The 27,985-nt window shown below is 53.4% G+C and overlaps 1 protein-coding gene across 6 annotated transcripts; it reads right to left on the reverse strand.

Moving 5' to 3' along the window:
- Grk6 (G protein-coupled receptor kinase 6) lies at window positions 1–27,043 on the reverse strand. Of its 6 annotated transcripts, none has more exons than XR_013344043.1 (17): window positions 26,907–27,043; window positions 22,896–22,991; window positions 21,776–21,888; window positions 21,572–21,649; window positions 21,118–21,218; window positions 20,765–20,857; window positions 20,617–20,680; window positions 20,372–20,512; window positions 19,903–20,093; window positions 19,073–19,110; window positions 18,893–18,982; window positions 17,652–17,860; window positions 17,412–17,549; window positions 13,313–13,450; window positions 13,094–13,228; window positions 12,179–12,432; window positions 1–63 (listed from the first exon to the last, which is right to left on the reverse strand). XR_013344043.1 is itself a non-coding variant. In XM_077801366.1 (17 exons), exons 1-17 carry the CDS (start codon window positions 26,956–26,958, stop codon window positions 12,342–12,344), a joined length of 1,770 nt encoding a protein of 589 aa, XP_077657492.1. In that variant the 5' UTR covers window positions 26,959–27,043; the 3' UTR covers window positions 11,257–12,341. The 6 variants fall into 6 exon arrangements, 5 of the variants coding, with proteins under 5 accessions (XP_077657492.1, XP_077657483.1, XP_026253941.1 ...); XM_077801366.1 differs by lacking the exon at window positions 1–63 and adding an exon at window positions 12,979–12,980 and having other exon boundaries at window positions 11,257–12,432; XM_077801357.1 differs by lacking the exon at window positions 1–63 and having other exon boundaries at window positions 11,257–12,432; window positions 17,652–17,854.
- Window positions 27,044–27,985: the final 942 nt, after the last annotated feature.

Below are 27,985 nucleotides of genomic sequence, written 5' to 3' on the forward strand. Positions count from 1 at the left end.
CGCCCGCTCCTTCCCATGGCGCCGGCGGAGCGGGGGCGTCCCTTACCCTGGGCCGCGAGGGACCTGCGGGGCAGGAACAGGGGGCAGTGAAGCCGCGCCGCAGCTCCCGATGACTTCCCGGCCCGCGCTCGCGTCGTCCCGGGGAAGCCTCTTCCGTGGGATCCCCCGCACTCCCCGGGGGCCCGGTGACGTCACCGTTGGCGATGACGTCACGCTTCGAGGTTTCCCCGGTAGGGTTTCCCCGGATCTGAGAACCCGGCCGCCGCCGCCGAGCTCGCGTGCTGACGGACCCACGGCGGGCCAGCAGGGGGCGCGCGAAGGCCAGGCTTGGTCGCTGAGCCTACGCGAGATTCTCCACCTAAAACCCACAGGCTAGCCCTGCTCTGAAACGCTTTCAGAGACCTGTGGACTCCAGGGCGCTGAAGAGGAGTCTCGGCGCGGTCGCTTTGAGTGAACAAAGGGCGGTCCACTTCCTCCAGCCCCACAAGAAGCCCAGCCGGTGCCCAGCTTCAGCCTTGCACTCGCGGCCTCCTGATCTTCCCGGCGCCATTAGGGGCGCTCCGGCTGGTGGGTGGGTCCGACCGCCACTGTGTGCCTCTGGTCCTTCCTTTGCGCCTGACACGCGGCGCCAGGCGTGGGCCAGGCCTTCTTCCTTTCCTCTAGGCGCCTCCGCCTGCCTGCCGGATTCCAGCTCCAACTCGGCTTCCCCGCCTCCTACCCATGCGCAGCCCCACTTGGCTCTGCCACTCTATCTCCAGGCTGCCATTTCCCTTCCCCCAATTCCTTTCCTTCTCTGCAGAGGGAAGGAAAACTAGATGAGAATTGGAAGCTTGTCTTTCAGATTCACCTGGACCTACACTTACTCCAGACCGTCTGCTCTAATTCCACTTCCTCTCCACAGCCAGGGCTGAGAAGGGCAACCCTGCATCCTGAGTCAGGAAGGAGCCCTGGTTTTTCGAGGGAAGAGCAGCAGGGGACTGTTGACAACCCCCATGGACCAGAAATGAGCCCTCTTGGATGCCTCATACCAGGAGCTTTAACGTACAATCTTTTGGGGTAACGAAGTATTCCACTTTACAGGTGAAGAATGAAGAAGCAATTCACTGTGTAGTGGCAGAGCCTATTTGAACACAGGCCTGGACACAAAATCCTAGCCTGAGCCGGGTGGGGGAATGCTGCTGCTTGAGCTACACTATGGGCCTCTTCCAGGACCCCAAGGACCCCCTACCCTCAGCAAGCCCAAGGCATGGGACATACACTTAGCTCTGGGGCCCACAGTCTGCCTGAGCCCCAAGCTGAGAGGATGCCAGACCACGAGCCTCCCACCACCCCGAGGCCAGCCTTTTCCCCCAGATGGCTCCTGTCTGACTCTATGGCTGCCTTCAGCCATGTGCCACTTGGTGCCCGTGCCAGTCCTTTTCTCCTGGGCTTGCGTTCCAGAACAGACAATGGCAGGAACAATAGCTCTGCCCGCCCCCTCCACAACCCCGCCATGAGGCTGCCATGGCGACGGCAGCCCAGATAAAAACACGATGCTGCCAGTCACTGGCAGTTAATTAAATCTGTTGTTCTCCTTTTCTAAGCCCTCAGGAACAGGAATGTTCTGAGGAACTGGCACTAACTAGAGGTCCCCCTGGTCCGCAGAGCAGGAACAGCTCTGGGTCAGAAAAGGCACTTTTGGGGTTGAAACTAACTGGGCTTAGCTAAATTAGGGATATCTGTCAAGAGCCAGGCCCAATTACCCAGGCCAATAGTCCCAGCTACTCAGGAGGCTGAGACGGGAGGACTGCTTGAGCCCAGGAGTTTGGGGCCAACCTGGGCAACATAGCAAGATCCTGTCTCTAAAAATAAATACATAAAAGGTATTTTTAAAAATTTTTCAAGACCATCAGGACTTGTTCCTCTCTCTTTTTATGCACAATCTTACATGATTGTCCACACCACCTCGTCACTAGTGGTTGTGCCCTTTTGGCAGATGAAGAGGCAGGCTTAGAGAGGGAGATGACTTATCCCAGTTCACACAGCTAAATTAAGCTAAAATTAAGCCTATGTCTAATTCAAACTGTGTCCAAATACTGTGCCTATGTGATGAGTGAGGTATAAATGAAAAGCCCAGTACTCGTGAACAGTCAATACAGCAGGACTTGGCAGCTGCAGGGGCATTGGGCACTCTGGCCAGTTAGTAGCCAAAATGTGCATTCCTGTTCCTTCCCACCAAGGCCCTGGAGCACATGTCTACCAGTCACAGCAGCCATGGAAAAGCGAAGGGAAATGAAGGGAAGGCTACAGGATGGAGAGATGGGATGTTGGCCTCAGACTTTACAGGGAATGAAAAACAGGGACTGTACCCTGCGGGTGCTCAGCTCAGCAGGCTGTGCATTAGACTAGACCAGGACAGGCCACACTCCAAATCTGCTAGGTGCCACTGCCACCCCTTAGCCAGGAGGTAAGAATCATTGCTGCGTTTTACAGATGAGGCAGCTGTGGGTCAGGGGAAGCCTCCTGCTTGAGGTCTTACAGATGAGGGCCCTCTGATCCTAGTCTGGCTCCAGTACCCAGTTTGAAGGATGGGGATTTGATGCCTTTTTACAAGGGCTGCAATCCAGCCTAAAGCCTTCCTCCTAGGAAGACTCAGCATATAATCATCTAGTCCATAATATGTATTCAGTATGTATAACTGAGAGATTCATTCAGACCTGAAAAGGCTCTACTGACCTGACCAAAGTTCTTGAAGCCTCCCCCAAAGGCTTTACCACTCCATGCCTCTGTGCAAGCTCTTGCCCTTGTCTGGGGAGCCCTTCAAATTCAGAGCCAGCCTCTTGCCCTCCCTCAGCCACTCCTCTTGCCTCACCCCTTCAGACTGTTAAAAGCAAACACCTGCCACTTGTCCAATTCTGCTGTTAGGAGCCCCGCCCTTCAGATGAACTGATTCTTAAGTCTGCCATCTTTGTTTTCTGTCCTCCCCCCCCTCACATTCTTGCAGGTTATTTGAACATTCTTTAGGATTCCATCTTGATTTATGTGTAGTGTTTTGGGGTATATAGTTTTGTACAGTTTTCTTAGGCCACACTTACTGGAACCAAAGTAGGGGGACAAAAGTGAGATCTCAGTGTTACCTAACACTCATGCTGACTCAGTTTCTTCATCAATGATTACAGTAAAGACTGAGCTAATCCACGCCAAGGGAGTGGAGATGAACAAAACCCTTAGTCCTGATGATGGCAGCTTCTGACCTGGGGATGCAGAGATATGTCTCTCTAAGGTGCTGCCTGCCTAGGGGCTGCACAAAGAGCTCACAATCCTAGGAAGTAGATTAGCATTCTCTCCATTTGACAGATGAGAACACTTGGTTCAAAGAGATTAAATAACATCCAAGGACCACAGATCTCATATTCTAGAACCTGGCTACACTGCTGCATGAAAAACCCTGGCCCCTCAACTTTAGACTCCAAAGATCTGCTACTGGGTCCTTTATTTCAGCAATGGGCCCACCCTTCACTCCAGATAGGAAAGCCTGTTGTTCCTATTCTTGGGGTAGTATCCACACCCTTTGGTCCTCTTGCCAGTGCCCTGGCCAGGTCACTATTACTTTTTACCATTGCACCATCATGCCGGACCCCTGCCTAGTCAACCAGTTCTCCACATTGCCCATTTCCCCTAGGCTCTCTCCTTTCTGAACCCTCCAATGCTTTTCCACCATCTCAGGAGACAATCCTGGCCTTAACATGCTTCTAATTGGTGTCTCTCAAACTTGAACAAGCATCCTAACCACTGGAAGGCTGGGCTCCACTCACAGCATTTGATTCAGTAGGTCTGGGTGGGACCTCAGAGTTTGCATTTCTAACAGATTCCCAACAGATGCTGAGCCAGTGTTGCTGATCCAAAGGAGCATCCTGGGACCCAGATCAGAGCCTTCAGGATGAGCCCCTGCAAGGTTGCTTGGGCTCTGGTCATTCTTTTCTGGATAAGTCATCCCTGAGCCACCTCACCCCAACAGCTGGAAGATAATGAAGCCCAGTGACCAGAAAGTTCTGGAGTAGTTTGTGTCCAACACCAGAGGCTTCGTTTGTTTTGATCAACTGGCACATGGTAGCTCAAAAGCCACTTCTTGAAGGAATGACTAGAGGTGTCCAGTTACCTGTTTGGTCTTTTAGCTGTAGGACAGTGACACCTCAGGAGCTGGGTCTGCATCCAATTCATTCCTGGGAAATGTCGGTCATTCACCAAAATGTCACTGAGAAAGAAGCCATCACCCAGCCTCAGCCCTCGCAGGGTGGGTTATAAGCAAACCAAGCGCTCATATATCTATGAATAAAAGGAAAAGATGACATGGAGGCTCGCACCAAGGGCTCTGGAGCAGAGAGGAAGTCCCGGGCAGCAGGGGCTCTGGGTGAGTCCTGGACATGAGGCCCAGAGACAGGAGGGAGGAGGAGGTGTGGTGTGAGGCGCTGAGGGCAGGTGGAGGAGGAAGGTGACTGTCACCGTGTCTTACATGCCTTGCACATGCCATCAGCCTCTACAGTCGTGATCTCACTAACATTCAGGAGGCGGCTGTTTTCACCTCGCTCTACAGTCAAGAATGTAAGTGCAACAAGGAGCTAGGTCCCACTCAGGCCACAGAGTCAGGTGTTCATGAAGCTATAGCAATTGCAAAGCCCATTCTCATGGCAGGAAGGGCATTTCCGAGAGGCACTGGTAACATTTTGCACCTCTCCCACACCAGGACAGAACAACTGAGGTCACAGAGGGATGGCAGAACTTGCCCAGCTCCCCAAGTCAGCCAGGCATGGAGCTGGCCACTGTATCATTTCCAGCAAGGCTAAGGTACTGGCTTGGCACCCTGGCCTGCAGGTAGAATCTCTGTGAGTCATCCCTGGCAGTGGCCTAGGAATCCAGGGCTTGAGAAATTGCAAACTGAAGAATAGAGACTGGGGCCCCAATGGGCTTGTGTGTAAAAAGGCCTCATGTCCATTAGATTCAGCTCTGGCCCACTTGGGGGCTGTGAGGCAAGATACTCAAAGATCAGACTTTCCTACCAAAACCTCATTCTGGAGGCTCCCTGTGCCTCCATCCCCTCATTCAGTGAGGGAATAATTATCTTTCCTTCCAAGGGAGGCGGCCACAAGGTAGTGGGGGCAGTCTGGTTTAACACATAGAGCAAGAGTAGGGTAGCCCTGGGTTCAAATCCATTCTGGCTACTCCCATCCCTAAACTTAAGTTTCTTTGCCCACAGCGTAGCGATGGTATAACCTTCCTGACAGTGCCAAGGGGTAAGCACAACTGATGAGGAAGATGAAAATACTTCAAGACCAATGTTCACAGCTGCATGTGGCCAAACACCAGTACCTTGCAGCCAGAGAGGCTCAAATGTGGAAACCAGCCCATGGTACTATACTGTATGCAGCCTGAGGGTGTTCCAGCAAAAACTGCCCTCACTTTACCAGACAAGAGGCCTCAGACTCATGATACTCAGCTTGGACACAACTCATGGATGTTTTGTTGATTCATAGTCTATTTTAAAAATATCCTATCAACATTTAAAAACCAGATTTTGTATGAAGGTCTAGATTTCTGGCTCATCTAGAAAAGCAGGTACAATCTGGTCATACCAAGTCCACACCTTACATGATGACATCAAACAAACTGAGGCTCACCTCACTCATCCTGTTGCCCCCCAGCCTCTGGGCCCCTGAAAGCATTTGGGTTTACAACCTCTGAGTTAGACTGGGCACCACAGGGTCCAGCACTGCCTGGAGCCATTTTTGCTAAACTCTCCCACAGTCAGGACCATAAGCTTTGGACACAGAGCCCATGAACCAAAGACTAGATGCTCAGGGTTTTCCCAGGGGCCTGAAGCAGCCCTCACTGCTTGGACTCAGCCAGAGAAAGAAAATGGAGGGAGGGAAGAAGACAGGCTGGTAGCAGCACAATCCTATAAAGCATCTGAGGGAGTAAGAATCTGGAAGGAAGAAGGAAAAGGTGTGTCACAGCTTGAGAGACACTTGCTTTACTGGAAGAATGTGAAGGAACGACAACAAAATGATCCTCTGGGAGGCTCTAGGATTCTTTTCTGCCTGGGTCACCCAAGCTATGTCTAGCAGATTGAGAAGGGTTTTGCTAGCAGAGAAATCTTCAATGGAAACCTAGCTCTACCACTTACTGGCTGTATGACCTTGGGCAAGTCACTTCACCTCCCTGAGCCTCAGAGTCTCCTCCTTTAAAATGAAGATAATAAACTTACCTTGCACAATAGCTGTAAGAATTAGTAGATAATGGACGAAGAGTGCTCAACATAAGTCCCACACAGAACAGGGAAAGAATGAAAAAAGACTAATTCCCAAGGTTCCCCTGCCTACAAGAGACTCAGGCCTGACTTCCCAAGCAGCCCCCATCTAATGACATCTTATGCCAAGGCCCCAAATGCCCCAGATACCTGTCACCTCTGGTGACCAGGATACTTCCTTAGATGGGAAAGGAAACCCAAGCGTGGTTGTGGTCACATAGATGCTGTATCCCAAGATTGTGGTTGGGGTTGGTATCTGCTGAGTCAGGCCCTGAAAAGCTGATAGGGGGGCCATTTCTCTCTCCAGCTTACTACCCATTGAGGGAAGGTTGGGAGGGGAGCCAGAGGTCATTTCCTCTGACTCAGCGGCCATTCTCCTCCCAGAGGAGCTCTTCTGGAGGACCAGCACCTCCATGTGGCACTGGTGTCTCTGCCAGCCAACCTGATTGCCATCCAGCATAGTCGAGGCATTGTGCTCAGACAAGAAAGGGGCACTTGTGGTCCAGACAATGGGCTGGGTCGCTTCCAGTTGGCCTGGGCTTCAGCTTCCCTGGGTCAGCAATGTCCTTTCCTCTGCTCCTGCCCACTCCTCTTCCACCCCTTCCCGGAGAATGGTGGCTAGGAACACTGAGCAGAGACCCACAGTCAATTCATGGGCAGTTTGGCACATGCCGTGGCCATAAGGAGAAGGAGGGATGACAGCTTCTTTCCTCTCTCCTGATAAGGAACATCACCTCTGGGGAACACAACACCGGGGCAGGCCACAGTCACAAGGGAACCCGAGAAGGCCTGGGTGCTGGAGTAGGGGTTACCGAGACTCCTGACCCAGCCTCCATGCCTCCACCTCCCACGGCAGGCCCAGGGTCTGGGCCGCCTCCACGTTTGCAGCCACCCTAGGAGCCCTGCTGCGACGACTGCAGCCACGTGGGAACCAGCTCGTGCCCACGGAGCCTTTCGCCCCCCACCCCCACCCTCGACGGGCGGTGGAGGCAGGCACACCCAGACCCGCCAGAGGGGCCACGTTCCCCTCTTCGCGCACCCGCTCTCCCTCCCCAGCGCCAGGGGCTATGGCCCCGCGTGGGGTGGGGAAGGGGGGAGGGGGCGTCGCTACCCCGCAGTCGCGTTGCCGGGGAGCGCAACCCCGTTACTGTGGCAACGGTTTCCAAGCGAACTGGTGGCGGCTCGCGCCCCGCTCAGGCTCCCTCGCTCACTGGCGCTCTCCCTCCCTTCCTCCCTCCAGTGCTGGCTGGGGGAGGGTCTGCCCACGGCCCCGGGCCCGGGTCCTGGGCGGCGACCCGGGCCAGGGCTTAGAGCCGCCCTCGGAGAGGGGCTCATCCCTGGGACAATCTTCCGCTCGCTCTCCGAGCCCGCCCGGCCCGCAGCCGCCGCGGTACTCACGGGCCCAAGCATCTTCTTCGAGCTCGTTCTTCTGCTTTGGAGAGAGAGGCCCAGAGGACAGAGCCCCCGGCCTGGGGGAGGCGGCAGCGGAGACGGCCCCGGGGAACAGACAGTGGCAGTGAAAGCGGCTCCCAGCGCAGGGCTGGAGGCGCGGGGCGCGCGCACGGGCGCGTACACGGCGCGTGCCGAGTCTGGCGTGCGCGCGCGCGGCAGCCAGCAGAGGGCCCCCCGCCCCCCGCCACACGCCGCCGAGGAGGCTGCCAGGAGAGGGTAGTGGGTGGGAAGGACGCGGTTTCCACCTGCCGCGCCTAGAATAAAAGCCCTGGGGCACTGGACTCACACCCCCGAGGGCATACTGCACAGAGCATGCACGTGCCACCCAGCTCCTGGCAACAGGCTGCCCCGCCGGACACGGCAGCAGACCCAAAGCACATATGGGTCGCACACGGTGGATGTTCAACCAATCAGCTGAGGTCAGGAACCCCAACACGCACACAGCTCAACCTGGACAGCACACACAAGTGCAAGTCCTGGCCACATGATGACAGGCGCTGCACACACGCCCCTCGGGCAGGGGTTCTAGCAGTGTGGCTCCCTCTCCACTCATTACACACCTGAGATGTCCCCAGCAGGGCACATCACCAGTTGCCTGCTAGGAAAAAACATAGGGGGAAGGAACAAGTGCTGAGTCTATAGCCTTGGCCCCATGAGAAAGAGATGATCCTAGGGCCCCACCCTGAGGTGGCCTGATAGAGGCTACTATGAATCTGGGTGCCCTGGCCTTTTAACCTAGTTCTGTTTCTACTCCAGCTTCTCTATGACAGTTAGGGTGATCTACCAAAAGAACTCTTCATCACCATATCAGTTGGGAGTTGAGGTTTCAAGGGACAGGACTCTAAAATATATAGGCTTGAGCCCACAGGGTCTGTGTCATGTAACTGGAAATGAAAATCAAGGGCTAGATTCTCCATTTGATTCTAGTTGTTTCAGTAACAGCATCGGGCATGTATTTGTTTCTTGCCATCTACTTTCTCCTGTTTGCATCATCCTAGGACAAGTTGTCCCCAAGTAGTCGGGAGACCTCCAAGGCTTATATCCTGCTATTCATCCCCAGAGGAAAGAGAACTCCCTTTCTTTCCCAATAGTTCTAGCAAAAAGCAAACAAGCAGACCAAAAACACCACAATGATTCTTTTTTTGGATTCGTTTGGCCAAGTGTGCAGCAGTGAACCAATCCAGGAGTACATGCCTTGGGGGAGGGGATTATTCCAAGTGGCTACCCAGTTTCTGTTCCTTTTTCTTTGGATATGAACACCCAGATTCCATTGGAGGAAGTCATTGCCCAATCACTTTGGGTACCAACATGGTGGACACCTCTGAACCCAAGTACTCTGTTCCCCCTTTGAACATTGAGCAGGTTTCCAGCCTGGCTATTGGGACTCCTTGGGCTGAGTCTGGTTCCATGACGCCAAAGGACAAATGGCTTAGCATCTTGTTTCTGGTAGTCATGCCTTATGAGTGTTTCTTGCCATCTACTTTCCTGATGAGAAGGGAGTCTGCAACTAATACCTCTGGCCCTTCTTGTCTGAGCTCCCCTATGTCCTTTAACATCAAGTTATCTGGAAGACAGTGCCATTCCTCCCCAGGTCACACACACTAGGTATGTCTAGTGTACCTATATGCAAAGAGTGCAAGCCCAGCACCATCTAAGCCACACAGAATGAGAAGGGGTTCCTCAAGGGAAACTTGGGGTGCTTCTATAGCTACTGGGACAAACCAACACAACCAGTCAAAACCCTTCAGGGATTCCCTCACCTGCCAGATGAGGCCCCACATCCTTAACATGTCTTTCAAAGCTAGAGATTTGAAAGCATTGACCTCAGCTGCAGCCACTTCTTTTTTTTCACCCTGCCCCATGCTCAGCCATTCTAAACCACTAGCAGCCCTAAGACCATCAATATGGTCCTGTGTCCTGGACAGTACCAACTCTGACATCTTCGAGGCCAAAGGGCTTTCCCTGCTTGGTGTTGCCCCCCAGCCCCAGCCCTCTGTTGCAGTGCTGATCACACTAGGTGTCACTGTTCTCATGTCTTCCTGCCTACCAGACTGAGCTCCAAGCTGGCAGGGACCTCATTTCCATCTGGGTCCCCAGTTCCCACAGTAGAGCTGAGCTTAGCAAAGACTTATTGGGAAATGAATTCTGGGAGTTTCCTCTTGTAAGGATTTCAGGTGAGCTTGACCTTAGTCAAGTTCTGTAGATTCTTTCCTCACTCAAGGGGGAGCTTGGGAAGGGTCTGATTCCTATCTACCCCATCTCACCCCCAAGCAGATCCTGGTGCAGCAAGAGAAATACACCTCAGGCCCCAACCTCATGCCTCATGAACATGATCTGGCTTTCCTATTCTCACCTGGTTTCAATTCCCACCCTGCAATGGTCATTTTCCCATGGGAGACCTAGAGCAACCCCAGCAAATACTCCATACACCAATAAGGGGCCCTTTCTGCTGAACTGGTGCTGGGCATCTTTTGGCTGCTCTTATGATAGTTGCTAAGCTTGGTAACCAGCACCCATTCCTCTAGCTGGAAGTCCTGACAGTGATCAAGTGATTACTAGCTGCTGGTCTCTTCCTTCAGGACTCAGGATTGAACCGAAGGCCCCAGGATCTCAAGCACGCTAGGCAAGTGCTCTACCACTGAGCTACAGCCCCAGCGGCCCTGCAGGGTGATAGCCATCACAACTATCTTCCTAGTTAAGGGAAGGGCCTGTGCAAAGCCAGCTTGAAAAGTTGCCAAGGCTGTAACTTGAACCCACAACTGTCAACTGCAAAGCTCAAGTGGCTTCTGCAGCCCTAGGTACTTAGGCCAGAGGTAAGAAGCAAATCTTACAGGGCATTCTTGGTGGCTGGGGACACTGGAAAGCTACCAAGCAGTGATGGGTTTGCAGTCTGGGACAAACTTGTAATCAAACAGCTCTCGCCCCTAAGTATTTACACAGGTGGTCCACTGCAATGTTCTCCCCAATCCCTTTTGTTCTCCATGTGCCTCTCTTTCAAGCCTGGCTAACCATTACCTACAGAAACCCTGAAGGCCTTCTTTCCAGTATCATCACCCATATTTAATGTTTCAAGGGCAAAACTGAGATGGGTCTCATGCACCAACCCAGGGCCAGGTACATAACAGGGGGCCAAGTTAGGAGACCAGAGACAAGTGTTCCTAATAGCAGCTCTCACCTGGCTCCCTAAGCTGTTGCAAGTTCACATTAAGGCAGGTCACCTTGGCTTTGAAAAGCTCAAAAGCAGACCAGTCAAATCCACACCCCAGGGGGAACGGAGGCTTCCTTCCTCAGGCCCCATCCCATTTAGGAAGCTGAGAAACACCAGTGGATGAGCCCAAAGGCCACACCAAGGCTACCTGCAAAGTCTACCCTAAGATTTGTCCTAGGGACTTGGAAGGGCAGCCCCTCATAGCCCTACCAGGTCCACCTCCAAACCTTTCTTACTTCTATGGACCAGAGAAGCAGGAAGATCCCCTCGAACACCAGAAGCAAGAAAGAGGCAGGCAGGGGCAGCTGGCTAGTTTTGTGCTCAGACTGTATTCACAGAGACACGTGGCAGCTTACATTGGACAAAATGAGTAATAAAAATTGGCTTTAAATATGGAAAATCTAGGGCCCTATAATCCCATGTTACTCTAACACTGGGACCAGGATGGTCATCACAGTCTGGGAAGGACCAGGGCTGGGACCTAGGGCACAGGCACAGCCTTACCTTGCCCCCTTCACACACAGTTACACACACACACACACACACACACATATACACACACACGCTCCTCATGGGCACACACAGGGAAGGCGGATTATTGCTGGGCACGTGTGTCTGTTGTTATGAAGAGATTCTGGAATGATGGAGGTTTGGCCAGGGACACCCCACACCCTCCTATGGTCTGAGCTGGAGCATTTCTGAAGAGGTGTCTTCAGGACAGGGCCCAGCATAAGAGACAAAGTGCCCTGGGTGCTGGAAGGCAGAGAAAGACCCATCTGGGACAACCTGGGCAGTGGACTGATGGGTCTCATGGTCAGCCCAATCTCTGGTCACACTTTGGCACAGGCCTAGGGGACACTGAAGCCCCAGATCCAGTCTAACAAGTGCTTGAAGGGACAATATTGGGTCTGAAATGGTGGTGGCCTGAGCCCAGGACAGTGGGGGCAGGCACAACTGTCATTTGGAGGTTGGTGGTGGCCAGTGCAGTGCTGGGGACTCAAGGGTGTGGCCTGGCCCAGCCTCAGGCAATCTGAGCTGGGCCTGAGAAGCCTCGTTTGGCAGTAACTCCTCTGCCAGCTCCCAGCTCTCCTGACCAGGGCTGGCTGCACAGAGGAGGGGAAGCCAGGGCGCCAGTCTGGGGTGGGAATTAAGAGCGCTCTGGTTGCGATAGACACTCGTACAAATACATAAATACAGAAAGCCCCGAGCTCCGGAGAAGAGCTGAAGGGACGCACCTTTGTCCCAGGGACGGCCCAGTCCTTGCCAAACTCAGCCAGGCCAGGGGCTGAGGGGCAGAGGACACTGGGGACAGCTCCGGCTGTGTTCCCCAGGCCACGACTTGAGTGGACAATGGGGAAGACCACTGTGCAAAACTGTAAACAGCGTTCAGAGTAGCTGCTACCGCCAATCGCCGGTGGGGGCCTCAGGCTGGGGACTAGAGGCGGGTGGGGAGTTCTTCCTCACTGTCGCTGCAGTTCCCACAGCAATCCTGGAGGGACAGGGAAGACACGGAGGGAGAGAGGCAGAGTGGGCGCCATTAACCACCTGTGATGTCGCAAGGGGCCAGCTCTGCCTGAGCAGGCTGGGAGCTGCCTGGGGTCATGTTCTGGAGAAGAGGATCCCATGAGGGGCCTGGAGCAGCAGATCAGGCCACACATGGGTAGGTGTCAGGGCATAGGCTTCCGGCAAAAAAATAAAATAAGTTGGACTAGAGAGACCCCAGGACCTGCCAGGGCAAGGCCATTGTCCAAAGGCATGGCATGGGGAGACAGGCAGCTAAGCAAGGCTAGCAGCTTGAAGGGGACAGGGTGCAGGGAACTGCAGCAGCGGGGAAGGGGATAGAGGAGCGGGCACCAGACTTCTTTCTCCCACATCTCTCCTCTGCCATGGAAGGGCTGCCTGGGGCTCCCCAAGGCCGGGCAGGAAGGCCAACCCACGGGGAGCCCACACTGCTCACCTCTGGAAAGAGAAAAGAGGCCATGAGCCCAGCCAAGGGTAGGGGACAGGTGGGAATGAGGCCAGAGACCTTGGGCACCGCTGGCAGGGCTGGAGGATGCCCATATCCAGTGCAAGCGGGCACCGGCTCTGCCTCCCACCAGTGTCCCCTAGAGCCAGGCTGGGGGCCCAGTTAGTACACTGTCAGGGCTTACCTGGCGACTAAAGAGTCTCTGTAGCAGTCCTTTCTTGGGGGGTGCAGGCGGCTGGCCTTTCCAGTCCAGGTCTGGAGGAACTGAGCCATCCAGCCCAAAAACATTCAGCTCCTGGAAGCACTCAGTCTCCACCATCTACTGAGAAACAGGCAACTGAGAGAGTTGCCCCCAGGGCCAGACCCCTGGAACCCATCCCATCCCAACAGGGCAGACCCCCACCTCGTTCTGCCAAGGGATGGGCACACTGCCAGTGGCAAACTTCTGGTAGAAATCCTGGTCGGTGGGCTCCAGCTCCACACCTTTAACTGTGGAGAATTGTTCAATATCCAGAACATCCTTGCAATAAATAGCCTGGGGCTGGGGGCACAAAGGAAATAATCAGATAGGAAACACACACACACAAGGAAGGCAGCTCAGCCTTGATTCTCCCTCTGGCCCTTGATCTAGTTCTGCTCCAATACCAGCAGAATCTGGGGTCTAGAGTAAGCAACCAGGTACCCCATACACTTGCTAAGCACAGCAGTCCTTTTTCTGTGTAAACTGGCTTCATTATCCCTCACTGATCAATGACTGAATGTGGCTGTGTACAGACTTGATGCTGGGCCACTCCCTCACCAGCCTGGAGGTGAGGAGTGCAGGCTAGGGAGAATTACACGCTGAATCTCAGTTGGCTTCCTTATGCTGGGCCTGAAGTGGATGGGTTTCCACCCAGAGATGTCCAGTGGCTTGCTCCATCCCCCCTCATAGCCAACCAGAGGGCCAGAATGAGTCTACAACAATCTCCCCAGGCCCCTGTACCTTAGCATCAGAAAGCCACTTTCTTTTCCATCTTTATGCTGTCTTTCAAATCCTACCATTAAGGATGTCAATTAAAATATTATGAGCCAGACATGGCGGCCCATGCCTGTTATCCCAGTGGCTGGGGAGGCTGAGGCAAGAGGATTGCAATTTTAAAGCCAGTTTCAGTAACTTAGTGAAGCCCTAAGCAACATAATGAAACCCTGTCTCAAAATAAAAAATAAAAAGGGCTAGAAACGTGGCTCAGTGGTTCTATACATAGCACCAAAAAAAAAAATAATAATAATAATCATGAAAGTGGGGGTATAGCTCAGTGGTAGGGCTGTGCTTAATAAACACAAGGCCCTGGATTTAATCTTCAGGTCATTTGCACATATCTCCTCATCATCATGTAAAATGGTGCATCCATAGGGCTGGGATTGTGGCTCAGTGGTAGAGCACTTGCCTAGCACATGTGAGGCACTGGGTTTGATCCTCAGCATTACATAAAAATCAATAAATAAGTAAAATAAAATTGCATCCATCTACAACTAAAAATATATATATTTTTTGAAAAAATGGTGCATCCACTTTTTTGAAAAATCTGACAATATCCTTTAAAAGGTAAATCATGTTAGCATATGACCTAGTAATTCTATACCTAGGTATATGCCAAGAGGAAATATCAACATCTGTCCACACAAAAACTTGTACAGGAATGTTCATAGCAACCAGGCACAGTCGTGAGCACCTGCAGACCTAGCTACTCAGAAGGCTGAGGCAGGAGAATCCCTTGAGTCCACAAGTTCAAGACTACCCTGGACAACACAATGAGAACCCATCTCAGAAAAAAAGAATATCATTGTTCATAATAACCAAAAAAGTGGAAATGGCTCTAATGTCTATCAACTGATTTGAATAAACAAATGAGTTAGGCCCGGGGAGATAGCTCAGTGGTAAAGCACTTGCCTAGCATGCATAAGGCCCTTGGTTCAATCCCCAGCACCACATTAAAATAAATAAATAAGGCCGGGCACGGTGGTGCACACCTATAATCCCAGTGACTTGGGAGGCCGAGCCAGGAGGATCACAAATTCAAACGCAGCCTCAGCAAAAAGTTGAGGCGCTAAGCAACTCAGTGAGACCCTGTCTCAAAATACAAAATAGGGCTGGGGGTGTGGCTCAGTGGTCAAGTGCCCCTGAGTTCAATCCCCAGTACCAAAAAATAAACTAACTAATTAAATAAAATAAACAAACCAAATAAAAGGAGAAAAATAAATAAATGAGGTATTATCCAAACAATGGAATATTATCAATATTGCTATACGCTAACATGGATGAACCTTAAAAACATGCTTAGTAATAGAAGCCAGTCACAGAAGACCATATCTTTTATGATTCCATCCACATATATGAAACATCTAGAATAGGCAAATATATAAAGACAGAAAGTAGATTAGTGATTAACAAGGACTGGGGGAGAGAAGAAAGGAGAATGACTGCTAGTGGGTATAGGGTTTTTTGTTTTGGCTGGGTAATGAAAATATTCTAAAATTTATTGTGGTAATGTCTGTATAACTCTAATAAAAGGCAATGAACTGCATCCTTTATATGTGTGAATTGTATGGTATGTGAATTAATCCTCAATAAAGCTCTTAAAAAAATACATCATCATCAAGCTTGCTTTTCATTTATTGCTTCTAAAACATTAAGCTCCAAGGCACTGATTTTATCTCTAACTTTGAACTAAAGACCACAAGCAGTGAGATTATTTCAAGGTTACTTAAGATGATGTGCATAGGAAGCAGTCTCAGAGGTAGGCTGATGGAAGTCAGGCCCACTTGGTTCAAGTGCTAGCCCAGGACAATACCCACGCTTCAGCATTCCATGGAGACCTACTACACAAGATACAGAGGCAGCAGCTCCCTAGCTGGCCTCCCCACTTATACCCACACCCTCCATGGACCCACTCCCTACTCTTTACATTCCTGCTCAAACTTCCAAAGCTCTGTCATTTGGGGCTCACATTCCTCTTTCCCTGCATATATTTGCTCCAGGCACACTGGTCTCCTCACTGTGTTTCATCACACTAGACTGTTCTTTTCCCCAGGACCTCAACACCTAGCTGCTCTTTTTGCCTGTAATGCTCATATCTTGGCCTGGCTCTCTCCCTCACACATTTCCAGTTTCTGCCTAACCATCAAAGATCCCCCTGTCTAAAACTATGATGCCCCCACCCCATCACTCTCTGCCTTCTTAGCCTGTTTTATTTTTCTTTGTTGCACTTAGCGGTACCTGAAATTCTTTCTAATTTATTGGTTATTTTGGTGTGCCTTCTCGATAGAAAATAAAGACAGACTTGGGTCCTATGGACCTTATTATTTTCAAGGTCTGAGCACTCATGTATTTGTAAAATTAAATGTGGCTGGCAGCAATCAACCCAGCCTGCCTATCACCTTCTAGTCTCCCCAGTGCTCCTGATGAACTGTCAATCACAGGACCCAATTTATAAAAAAAAATTTTGTTTTTAGTTATACATGGGCACAATATTTTTATTTTGTTTATTTATTTATTTTTATGTGGTGCTGAGGATTGAACCCAGGGTCTCACACATGCCAGGCAAATGCTCTACCACTGAACCACAACCTCAGCCCCACAGGACCCAATCTTTATAGAGCAAACACATGCCCTAATCCTGGCCAATCAGAACCTTTCCTGTAATATTACACACAAAGTAGCCTGAATTCAGAGAGAGGGATACAGTCAACAGGTTGAAGTAGAGCCAAGCGATGGAGAGTTGGCAACACAGCATGAAACCCTGGTGTTGACCCTACTCAGGAACTTTCTTGCCAAAGGAACCAATAAACTCCTTGTTAGACTTAAATAAGTTTGCATTGGGCTTCTGCCACTTGGAATCTGATGACTAGAAGATATTTTTGCTTGCAGGGTGCTTGACCCACGAGATAGTTAATAAATCCCCCCACTGGCACCTCCATCTGGGTTTTCCTTTGGGAGATGGATCACTCCCACTCAGTGGTCCAACTGGGTATGTGATCCAGGGATGATCAGTGAGGGTTCTCCGAGCCATCAGAGGCAATGAACATCAGCCTGAGGATTTTTCCCCTTTGGTATTTCTTTTGAAATCTCTAGGCAAGAAATTCTATCTATGGGGAAGACTGAACTGGAAGGATGTAGGGCTGAACTGCTGGAGGTCACTCTTGCCACGCCCTGGGGAGAGCCACCTGACAGTGAAGACTATATAATCAACAGTACATTGTGGAGGGAGAAAAATGAATTCCTTCAGTACTACTGGAGTCACCCCACCTTTATCCCTCCATCCAGATATGCCAAAAGCCAAACCTATCCTGCGGTTTTTCCATTCTTATGAATCGAGTGAAGTGTGTGTGTGTATGTATACTTAGCTAAGTCATAAGATTGGATTTTCCAACATCTGCAGTGCAGATGTTTTGACCACTACTCCACGGGACCCCAGCCCCAGCCCTACTTGGCCCTGCCCTCAGCAGGAGTGGGAGGCACTCACATCAGGCTTAAAGGGCGGTTCCAGCATGCCAGCTCCCAGCCGCTTGAAGTTCAGTTTCTTGAAAAGGGGGTGCTCCTTCACCTCTCGAGCGCCACCCCCACGACACCCTAGGCGCTCCGCAGGGTCTTTGCAGAGAAGCTATGGCAGGGCAGGGATGGTCAGGGTGCCCTTGGGTGGGCAGGTTGGTGAGGTGCCCCAACTCCAGCCCTGGTCAGTCAGGTCTCCCCCTTGCTGCAGTACCTGGGAGCAGAGTGAGCGGGCCTGCGGGGAAAAGCGCTCAGAATACTCCTCAGGCACTTCCTTCACCAGCCGCTCCACCTCCTCCCGCTTGATCTTCTTTTTCCTTTGCTGGAAGGGCGACTGGCCTGCGATCATCTCATACAGGAGGCAGCCTAATGCCCACCAGTCAGGGCTGAATGTGTACCGCTCATTCTTTACCACCTCTGGAGCTGGGCAAGGGGCACAGGAGCCAGGGCTGGGTAGGTGGCAGGGAACAGACCCTTCAGGCCCCAAGAATGCCCATGAAATTGGGGGATCAACTCAAATACCCAATGGCCAAGCAGGCAACATCAACTTGATAGTGACCTTGGTGAGTATAGAACACACACCCCATCAAAGGGAGTTGATGTGGCCCTGCAGAAGCACCCAGGATCCCAAGGTCTTGTTTTGTTTTTTTCTTTGTGGTGCTAGGAATCAAACCCAGGGTCTTCCATATGCTCAGCAAGTATTCTACCACTGAGCTACAAACCCAGCCCAGAAATCATTTTTATATGAAGCTGTCTGGCTTATGAAATGTTGGCAACCAATTAGAATTGTTTTAAAAACAATTTGACTTCAATACAAATATGACAAATGGGGCCCATGTAGCTATTGGCTTGCAGCTTCTGGATTTCCTAAGGGAGAAAAGAGAGAGGGCAGAACCTCCTACTTGCTGATCCCTTCAAACAGCCAGGGGAAGGCACCTGGGAGTTCCCCTCCACTTACTATCTCTTTTCATCTCAAGGCTACCGGGAGGCAGTACAGATAATCCGTTTGCAGTAGAAGAGAGGCAGGAGAAGTGGACCGCATAGCCCAAGGGCACAGGACAGGCAAGGGGTGGAGCCTGTAGAGCCCGGACTATGTCCACTGTGGGGTCACATTTTGGGCCCTACACTGGTCTGTACCACAGATAGGGATGCCTACTCCAAGCATGGGCAACTCAAGGGAGGGCAACAGATTCGATTCTCTTCGCCCCCTTCCCTGGTAGCCACCTGCAGATCAAGCCAAGAGTAGTGCTTCATAAGTATTTAGGGAATGAATGATATTGATTCACAATGTGAGACTCTGGCTGGGTCTTGGTCTCCTCATCTACAAAAGAAGAACACCAATGTGGGCTCTCTACTCCCTAAGGCACAAGAGTCCTCCATACAGGAGTGGGTGGGCTAGACCCAGGACACTGAGGGAACCCAGGAGGTTGTGTGATGGGGCACAGGGAGACTCACCCATGTAGCCCACGGTGCCCACCCGGCCTTTGATGGTCTGGCCTTCTGGTACATGCACAGCCAGTCCCAGGTCAGAGATGCGGATGTGGCCTGAATGGGGGTGGGGAGAAGTAGGAAGGCCTGTTAATAGGCCAGGCCTTCCCACCCCACCCCACCCCACCTCTGTGCTGCCCCACCCACCGTGGTCATCCAGTAGGATGTTCTCTGGCTTCAGGTCCCTGTGGGAAGAGAAGAGCAGGGTCAGGTGCTACTTAGGTTGTTAGAAAGCCACACAGGGCCAGTCCCTTCTAGCTCACTTGGCCCCTGGGATTAGATGTGGAGCAATGTTTAGGACCTATTTGGTGTCAGGGTAAGAGGGAGCCCTGTCCCTGACCTCCTGTAGTAGCCCTGACTCAGGAGAACAGATGAAGGCTCTACCAAGCTAGGACTCCAAGAAACTTTGTAGGCAAGTAAAAGGCAGCCCCGAGTGGGGGACTCCACAGACACCACCAGCAGTCTCATTCACAGCTGGTGTCAAGGAGCTCTCTCCTGTTTGTGGCTGACTCTACCTTTCCTCTGTCAGATGGGGCTACCTATCCATCCCCTCATGGGTCGTTAGGAGGCTCAAATGAACTCATCAGCAACAACTATAATAACAGAGCTCTCCACTACTGGGCCAGCCTGTGAGTTAGAAATGGCAGTCTGCCATTTCCAAAGGAATAGTGTAGGGAGCAAAGAGCTCACTGACTCAAGGCCACACAAAGAAGTCTGTCAAAATCAAGATTCTCAAGTGAGTCAGCCAGCCCCCAAAACCTAAGTCTGAGCCACTCAAGTCCATTCAGTGTAAGAAGAGTGCTGGGCCCAGAGCTGGCCCAGGTCGTGTGTGGTCGCAGCCCTAGCACACCAACATCCTTCTACTGCCTGGCCCGATCCGCAGCCTCAGCGCCCCTACCTTCAACTGTACCCAGCTGCAGCCCCTTGCTGGGAAGGGCCAAGCCCCGGCACCACTGCCTGAGGCAGCTCCTCCCCACCTGTACACAATCCGCTCCCGGTGCAGGTCCTCTAGGCCACAGCAGATCTCAGCAGCGTAGAAGACAGCTCGTGCTTCAGGAAAGCCAGCCTGGCCCATGTGGTAGATGTGGAACTTGAGGTCGCCTCCATTCATCAGTGTCAGCACGAGGCACAGTGCGTCCTTGGTCTCATAGGCATAGGCTAAGCTCACCTGTGGCCAGGGGACCCGAAACCTCAGGTAGGAGCTGTGGGGCACCCAAGGGCCAGGCTAATGCCAGTTGCCCAAAATATCCTTCTGAGTGTCACTCCTTAGGATACTCTGGCCTGTCAATACTCTTTTGGCATCGCCCAGAGCAAGGAAGTGTTATCAGAGGGGGCAGGGCAGGGAGAGGGTAGTCCCTTTGTTAGAGGCAAGGAACTTTATGCCTGTTGAGGGCAGGATGAGCCAGCATGGCGAATGGAAGGGAGAGGTCTCCTTTCTGTACTTACTACAAACCTACTGTTCACTTTCTCCAGGATCTGCTTCTCATTTAGTGCCATGGCCTCCCCTTTCCGCTTCTTGATCCGCTTTTTCTCCAGCTTCTTGCAGGCATACATCTTGCCTGTTGCACGCACCTGGCAAGCACATACCTGTGGCCAGGTAGAAGCAGGACATGAGGGCCAGTCATGCTCTTGCTGGTAGTGTAGGGCTTGAACTAGGGTACTCTGCCAAGGGCACTGGCCTGGCCACTCACCTCCCCAAAGCCACCTTTGCCCAGGACTCGGTACTGCCTGAAGGTGTTTTTGGTCACTGGCTGCCTGTGGGCAACAGATAAGGGAGCAAAGGCCCATGAAGCATCTCCACAACCTGGCCTGTCCTTGCCCAATTCGGCAGGAACTCACCTTTCCAGCCACTTCCACTGCAGGAATCGGTTGAAGTAGATGCTGTCGAGGTAGTCGGCAAAAGGGGCCATGCTCAGGTACTCGTGGGTCAGCCTGTTGGAAGGACCAACCCAAAGGTCAGCCTGACACTCCAGATTCTCAGCTTGATGGCCCAGGCCTCCTGTGATGTGCATGCTCAGCCCACAAAGCCTTATCCTTGGCCAACCCTCCCGCCAACCCACTGAGGAGAGACATGTTCATCCTGTGCTGAAACTAAGGATGCTACAAACTACCAAGGTCAAGGCCAGACCTCTGGGCACACAGAAGCCCCCTCTTTGGGGCACAATTTCAAGCTTGAGGGCAGGGTGGCTTACCGGGTCAGCTCCTGGAAGAGGTCTTTGCAGGGCCCCTGCTCCAGCCGCTGGGCGCAGTTAGTAACCAGCTGCCGGGGAACCTCAGGGATGAGGTCAGGACCCTGGGGACAGGCCAGGATAGGTCAGTGCAGGGGGCTCCGTTGGATGGCTGCTCACTCCCGGGGCAGAGCCAGGCATCTCTGCCAGCACTAGGGATAGCAGCAGTCGGGTGGTGCACTAGCTGGTCTCGGGTTGCTGGACTCTCTTCTGGCTACTCCCCTCGAGGCCGGGTGAGGGAGAAGTGCTGGCAGCCCGCCTGGCCTGGGTCTGGCCCTGGCCCACCCCCTGGGCTCCATGCCCACAGTGTTGTCTGGAGCAGCTCCAAGGCACTCACTGCCCAGGCTGTGGTCACTCCTCTCCCTGTTGTCACTGAGCCCTGCCAGCCGCCGTCATCTCTCCATCACTGTTCACTCACCGTGTGGCTCAGAAAATTCTGCATTAGCCGTCGCCCACATGCCTTCCGCTTCTCGTCAGGGGTCACTTCGTACTCAGCCTGCAGGGTAGAAGGTAGGGCAGCTTGGGGTTTGAGTGGAGCAATAAGTGTGGGGAAATAGGACAGTGGCTGGGACCTCCATCTGCCCTCAGAGTTGGGCTGGGCCCCAGGGCAGACTGCACTCACCACCCCGTCCAGGAAGGCAGTGCAGCGGGTCAGCTCAGGCCTCGTGGCGCAGAACTCACGGAACAGCAGGCGCCCGATGGGCTGCCGCTCACACAGGCTGTGGTAGTCACGCTCTGCAGGCCGAGATGGGAGCTGCTGGGGTCACAGACCTGGAGCTCACTGGCAGGATGCTCCTGCCCATACTGCCAGGCCCTGGGCCCCAACAACAGCTTCTAGCCCTCCAGCGTGGCAGCCATTATCTCCTTTAGAAACCTTACCACAACCCCGAGGTGGACACTATTGCTATTTCAACATACTTGGGACTGGGAGGCATAGAGAGGTTAACTTATTAGCTCAATGTCACACAGCCAGGAGCCTGAGCTTCAGAGTCCAGGCCTCCTCTCCTTCCCCCTGTAGTCTCCTGGTTCACACAACTTGTATATGTCACAGTGCTGGGGCTGGGTGCGGTCTGTGAAGTTCCGGCCCCAGCTGGGCCAAGCCCACACCTGTTGCCTGCCTGGCGAAAGTGCGAGAGGAAGCTGTGGCTTCCTGCACACTCAGCTGGGCCTCCTTCCCAGGCAGTGGAAGCAACCATGGCCCACTCTTAGCCCACATACGGGATATCAGAGGAGCTGGGCAAATCATAGGTGCTGCTTAGACCTGGGGCCTCCAGCAAAATAAGCAGGAACTGGAGTCCTAGGTCCTTCTGTCCTCTTGCAGAAGTAACCCTGTCACACTGCATGGCATTGCTGGGCATCCCCCAGGGCTGGCTAGGTGGCGCTAATGAGCACAGGTGTGGGGCTCCTAACCCAGTCAACCTGGGAACTATTCCCTCTGTACTTGTGGGCCCTGCTCCCCTGGACTGGCACTTCCTTGGTTTCTCTCAGATTGCACCCAATCTGCCCTTGCCCTCCTCTCCACACCCACTTCAACCAACTCTAGTCAGTCCCTGTTCTCCCTCTGCCCTTCACCCATCTCAAGTCCAGGAACTGAAACTGGACTGGGTGGTGCAGCCTCAACCTTCTTGGTCACTGGACCCCCTAACTTTGCCGCTATGCTGTAGGGCAAAGTCTCAGAGGAGGCTCCCCTAGCATTACTGGTCCCCTGCATTCCAGCAGCCCCCAGTCCACCCGGGCCTCACCGAGGCTGAGCCGAAGCTCTTCACACTGGCTGATGTGGGGGAACTGGAGCATCTGCCGCCATTTCTTGCTCTTGCCTTTTCGATTTCCACCACCACCTGTAGAAGCAATCAGATGCTGGGTCTCATTTGAGTCAGGCTGCCAGTACGCCTCCACTCAATCACCAGAGTGGTCCCGAGGCCTTCAGGGCACAGGCTGCCTGGGAGACCTTCCTCCTCACACTCTAGCATGCCCTTGCTATGTTCCAAAACACACATGGTCCTCCTGGGCCCTCCAGTTAGGGGCTGGGAGAGCCAAGAGGGGCAGCAAGACCACACCAGCAAGGAGCTCAGCTTCAGTTGTTTTCCCCAGCCAGTCTGTAGGAGTTTCCCAGGTGAAGAAATTAGAGAAGGGTGTCAGAATGATGGGAAGCCAAAGCCCATAAGAGAACAATTCCAGGTCATGTGGGACAAGCTTGAGAGATGCCAAGGATAGACAGCAGCCTGTGCTACCAGAGAAGCTCACAGGCCTTTATCAGGAGAGCATCAGAGTTTTATTCTTTGTGCTTCTCTTTGCCCATAAGCAAGGTGGCAGCATGAGGGCTGGCACTCAGGATTCCCCCTCTCCTGCCTTGCACACAGGGGCTTTCCCGGTCCTGATGCTTGCCTCGTTTTACCTAGCTGATCTCCTGTCTATAGCTGCGGACATCCCAGTAGCAGCTGAAATGCCTTCAGAACCCAACAGGTAGGGAAAATGTGGGCCAGATGTGAGGCAATAGAGAGTGGTGGGGAGTGTGATGTTGTAGCTACTCATACTGGAAGAGGCACCAGGGAATGCCCCTTCCACCATGGGCAGCTATAACACAACTCCAGATGATTTACTGGTCGTAGCTAGACAGAATGCTGGCCCACTCTGCCCAGTTCTTCTGAATTTTCAAAAGCAGCTAGAAATCTAGACTAACACATGAAATGCTGGTTCCATTGATTAAAAATTGAGGGGGGGGGGAAGCCGGGTGGGGTGGTACACACCTATAATCCCAGCAACTTGGAAGGCTGACACAGTAGGATCACAAATTCAAGGCCAGCCTCAGCAACTTAGCAAAGCACTAAGCAATTTAGCAAGACCCTGTCTCAAAATAAAAAATAAATAGGCCTGTGGATGTGGTTCAGTGGTTAAGCATCCCTGAGTCCAATCCCTGGTACCCAAAACAAAACAAAAAAACTGCTGCAGCCAAATAAATAAAACATGTCAGAGAGCCGCCAGATGTGGCCTGTGGGCTATCAGGTTGAGAAAGGCGGGAGGGGCCTGAGTCTTAGCCTCTCAGACTTGGGAATGGATCTCCAATTCACACTTGGCCCATCACTTGCACTCAATGACCCTCAATTTCTCTTTGTGTCTTTCAAGTCCAAAGCTACCTTCAGAGGTATTATGAGAGTGGTCAGGAGTCTGTGTCCAGCACTCAGGAGGCTATAGCAAGTAGTGGGCCCAGGTCCAACAACTTAGTGGCAACCTTAGCAACCACTTGCCTTTTCTAACCTCAGTTTCCCTTCAGGTTCCCCATCCCTATCTCCATCTAGCCTGGATGGAGGTATGTATAGGTGGAGGAGCTGCCTTGGGTGGGGGGGGGGGGAGCGGGGCTGAGTCCCTCAATGGGTTCCCTGACTGAAGCTGCCTGGAGGAGGAAGTGTTGCAGGGGCCCCTTGAGAAACCTGATGGTGGCCCTTCTGCAGCCTGCATTTGTACCCCACAGTCATTGCTTCACTGTGAGTGAGCAATAAACCTCCACCCCTAACCCAGGGCAAGGCCTCCCCAGAAGGGGAACTCCTCCCCCACCCCCACGGGTCCCTCACCCAACCCTCCATCGTCCTGCTTCCCCCACTAGTTACTTCCTCCTCCCCCTCCTCCCAGCCACATCAAGGCAGCAGAAAAGTCACATGCAAATATCCTGTCCTGAAACTGACAGAGGACTCCACAGGGCTCCTCTCCACCTACCTAGAATTCTCCCAATGCTTATGGGCACCTGGAAAAGGAAGGCAATACAAGGGAAAGCTCATACCCCCAGTGTTGTTCCACTTCACCCTCACAGCAGTCCTACCAAATTGGGCCCAATTTCATGAGAAAATACATTCTGAGTAAAGAAACAGTTTGACCAAGATCCCAGAGCCAGAAGGTGATGGTGGCAGGATTTGAATACAGCTCCCACAACTCAAGTTCCTTTCCCACTTCAAATATGCCTGGAATTTATTAGGTGCCAATTGTATACATATGACAAGGGTTTCCCAAACGACTTAGGTCACTCGGATCATTTGGGAAGCTGTCAAAGATCCTGGATCCTAGACCCAAGCTGTCAGCTAGCACAGCTCTTCCATGGGTCTGGGTTCAGAACTCAATGCCAATCAGAATATCCTTTAGTCTTTCTAATCCCACCCAACCATTCCACAAAAAAGGATAGTGAAGTTGAGGAAAAAGAGACTTGCCTAGAGCCATGAAGATGGGAGGGGCAGAACCAGCCAGGATAAGGATTCCCTAATGTAGGCATCAGACCCATCTGGCCATACAATCTTGCACCTTGCTTAGGGTCCAACAGACCTTGACAAAGATGCCCACACTGTATAGCCAGGCAAGGCAATGCCCTCAGCAGGCTTGAGGCCTGAACTGGCTATAGCCCTAGGAAGGGACGCCTGGCAGGGCTCTCCCCACCCCTCCTCCCTGGCTGGCTGGATGACGAGGCAGAACAGAATCGGCAGATGCCCCCAGAGGCTGAGAGGAAGGCCCAGCCCCTGGGCTCGGTAAGGGACAAGAGATAAGACAAGCTCCCAAGGCACTAGGGACCCAGCCTGCCATGCCTATTTCCAGGCAGCATCTCACTGGGGTGACACACACTGGGTAGGCAGAGGACACCAGGTACTACACCCAGATAGGAGCTCCTCTGAGCTTCCTTACGGACAGTCCTGGGCATTCTGTGTCCTAGGCCTTGGGCAATTACAATCTGCTGTGATCTGGGATTAGTCTCTGGTCTGAGCCTTTTTTCCCACCTGTAAAATGGGACAGAAAGGCAAAGCAGACGACTCTTTCAGCCTGGAAGCCCAGCAAAAGGTGGAAAAACCGCAGGATTTCCTGGCCCTAGAGTTCTAAAAAGAAAGGTCTTGTTCACTGTTGTTTGTCCAGCACCCTGGACAGGATGGGGCACAGTACTGGTGTCTGTTGATTATGTTACTGGGGAGGACTATGGCAGGTGAGGGGCAGACTGACCACAGGGCAGTGTGGGTCAGGTCTGGTCCAGTGTCTCCCAGGACCCTCATATTGCAGGTGCCTGATAACATCTGAAGTGCGAGCCATGAGGAGCTCTACACACACACACACACACACACACACACACACACACACACACACGGTCCACCAGAATGGCTTCCCCAGCCTAACCAGCCCGGAATGGGCTCCTACTTATTTCTATCTGCGTTTGTTCCAGTAGGTCATGGGCTTCCTGAGAGCAAAACCATGACCCGTTCACCCGTTTTCAGTGTCCTGGGGTTCCTAACAAGTGACAGTGCTGTTGGTAGTTTATATGACCAGGAGTTTCCCCAAGTCGGGTGAGTTGTGCTACGCAACTGTTCATTCATTCTTTGACCTTTAAGGAAAGCTAATTTTGTGCAGTTCAGGGGTCTGGGCCCAGGGCACGTGGGGCATCTTCTGGCCTTTCACCTGGAAGAGGCCTGAGAGAGGCTCTCTTGGGGCTCAGGTCTCACCCTTCCCTCTTCCTTCCTCTCTCCTACCATCACCCCCTCACAACCCCTCCCTCCCCCATTGTAGCAAGGGCGGCGGTCTGACCCCCGCCCCTTCCTGGGCCCCAGCTCCCGGGGGCAGGTGCGGAGGAGAAGGGCGACGGGCCGGAAGGGCTCGTGCCAGCCTGGGGTTCGGGGCGCGGGGCCCGCGGCCCTTAGGACTTAGGAGATCCGGCGGCTGGGGCTCCTGCCTGTGCTGTGAGGCCGTGTGCACGCGATCCCGGGGCCCTGCCGCCCGCCCGGCTGCCTCACCTTCCCGGGCCTTGAGTAGCACCGTGTTCGCTACGATGTTCTCGAGCTCCATGGGCTGCTGCGCCGCCGGGCCCACCGGGCCGCGCCGCCGGCCGGGGTAGCTCTGTAGAGCCGGGGCCGGGTGCGATCGGCGCGGCGCGGCGCGGCGCGGCTCGGCTCGGCTTGCAGTGACCGCGCCGCGGCCTCCCGGGCCTCCCCGGCAGCCGCCGCCGCCCGCCGCGCACTCTCCGCCCCCTCCCGGGGGCCACCCGGGCGCCGGCCCGCCCCGGCCCGCCCTCTGTTTACTTTACTCGACCAATAACCGAGGGAATGCTCCCCGCGCCGTCTTCCCATTAGCCCCCCTCTTCTTCGTCACCGCCTCCAGAGCCAGGGATTGGCTCAGAGGAGCGGGGGTGGGGGGACGGGACTGATCGCGTCACCCCTTCCTGGTTGGCCTGAGGGCGGGGTTCGGCTCCGAGGTTCGAATTTCTAGACCTGGGTAGGACGTCGAATTGTCAATTAGGGCCGAGCCCTCGGTCGGGGAGTCGGAGGTGGGACCGTGGGTCACGCCCAGGAGGCCGGATGTGTAACTGAATGAAGGAAGCGTCGGTTATTCACAGAAGCACGTTGATTGGGCCCTCAGACGGGGGTGTGGCCTGGGAGCCTGGGGCTCGGCGGTTGGCTGTTCGATGGGGTTTATTTGGGCTGCTTCTCGGGGTGTTGGGCCTCCTGCTTGCCGGCTGCGAGCTGGTTGAGGCCGTGTGTCCCCCTGGGTCGGCCCATCCTGGAGAGGGCGTAGGTCGGAAGCGATGGAGGAGACTGCTGGCCTCCTTAGCGGTTCCCCTGCCTCGGGTCCCGCGGCCGCTGGCACCCCCACCCCGCCTCCGCAGCCGGATGTTGTGATTTCTCTCCACCCTCACTGCCTCGCCCGCCCTCGGCCTCTGTTGCCTTATAAGGCCGCGCTACCACCCCTAGACATTGGGATGAGCTCACACCCATTTTACAGGTGGGGAGCAGAGGCGCCGGAGGTTGAGTGGCTGGCTGCAGGCCGAAGACTAGAGGGAAAACAAGGCCCAAATTTCACAGCTCGTCAACACTTC

The sequence above is a fragment of the Urocitellus parryii genome, chromosome 1 (assembly GCF_045843805.1).
Source record: "Urocitellus parryii isolate mUroPar1 chromosome 1, mUroPar1.hap1, whole genome shotgun sequence".
In the NCBI taxonomy this organism is placed as follows: Eukaryota; Metazoa; Chordata; class Mammalia; order Rodentia; family Sciuridae; genus Urocitellus; species Urocitellus parryii.

What these genes read in the sequence shown, in the direction of transcription:
- Grk6 (XM_077801366.1), bottom strand. Translation starts at nt 26,958, where the DNA reads ATGGAGCTCGAGAACATCGTAGCGAACACGGTGCTACTCAAGGCCCGG. An exon ending in CTCTTCCAGGAGCTGACCCG is followed by an intron (nt 20,858 to 21,117) that starts GTAAGCCACCCT and finishes TCCTTCCAACAG; the next exon opens with GCTGACCCACGAGTACCTGA. An exon ending in CAGTGGAAGTGGCTGGAAAG is followed by an intron (nt 20,681 to 20,764) that starts GTGAGTTCCTGC and finishes TGTTGCCCACAG; the next exon opens with GCAGCCAGTGACCAAAAACA.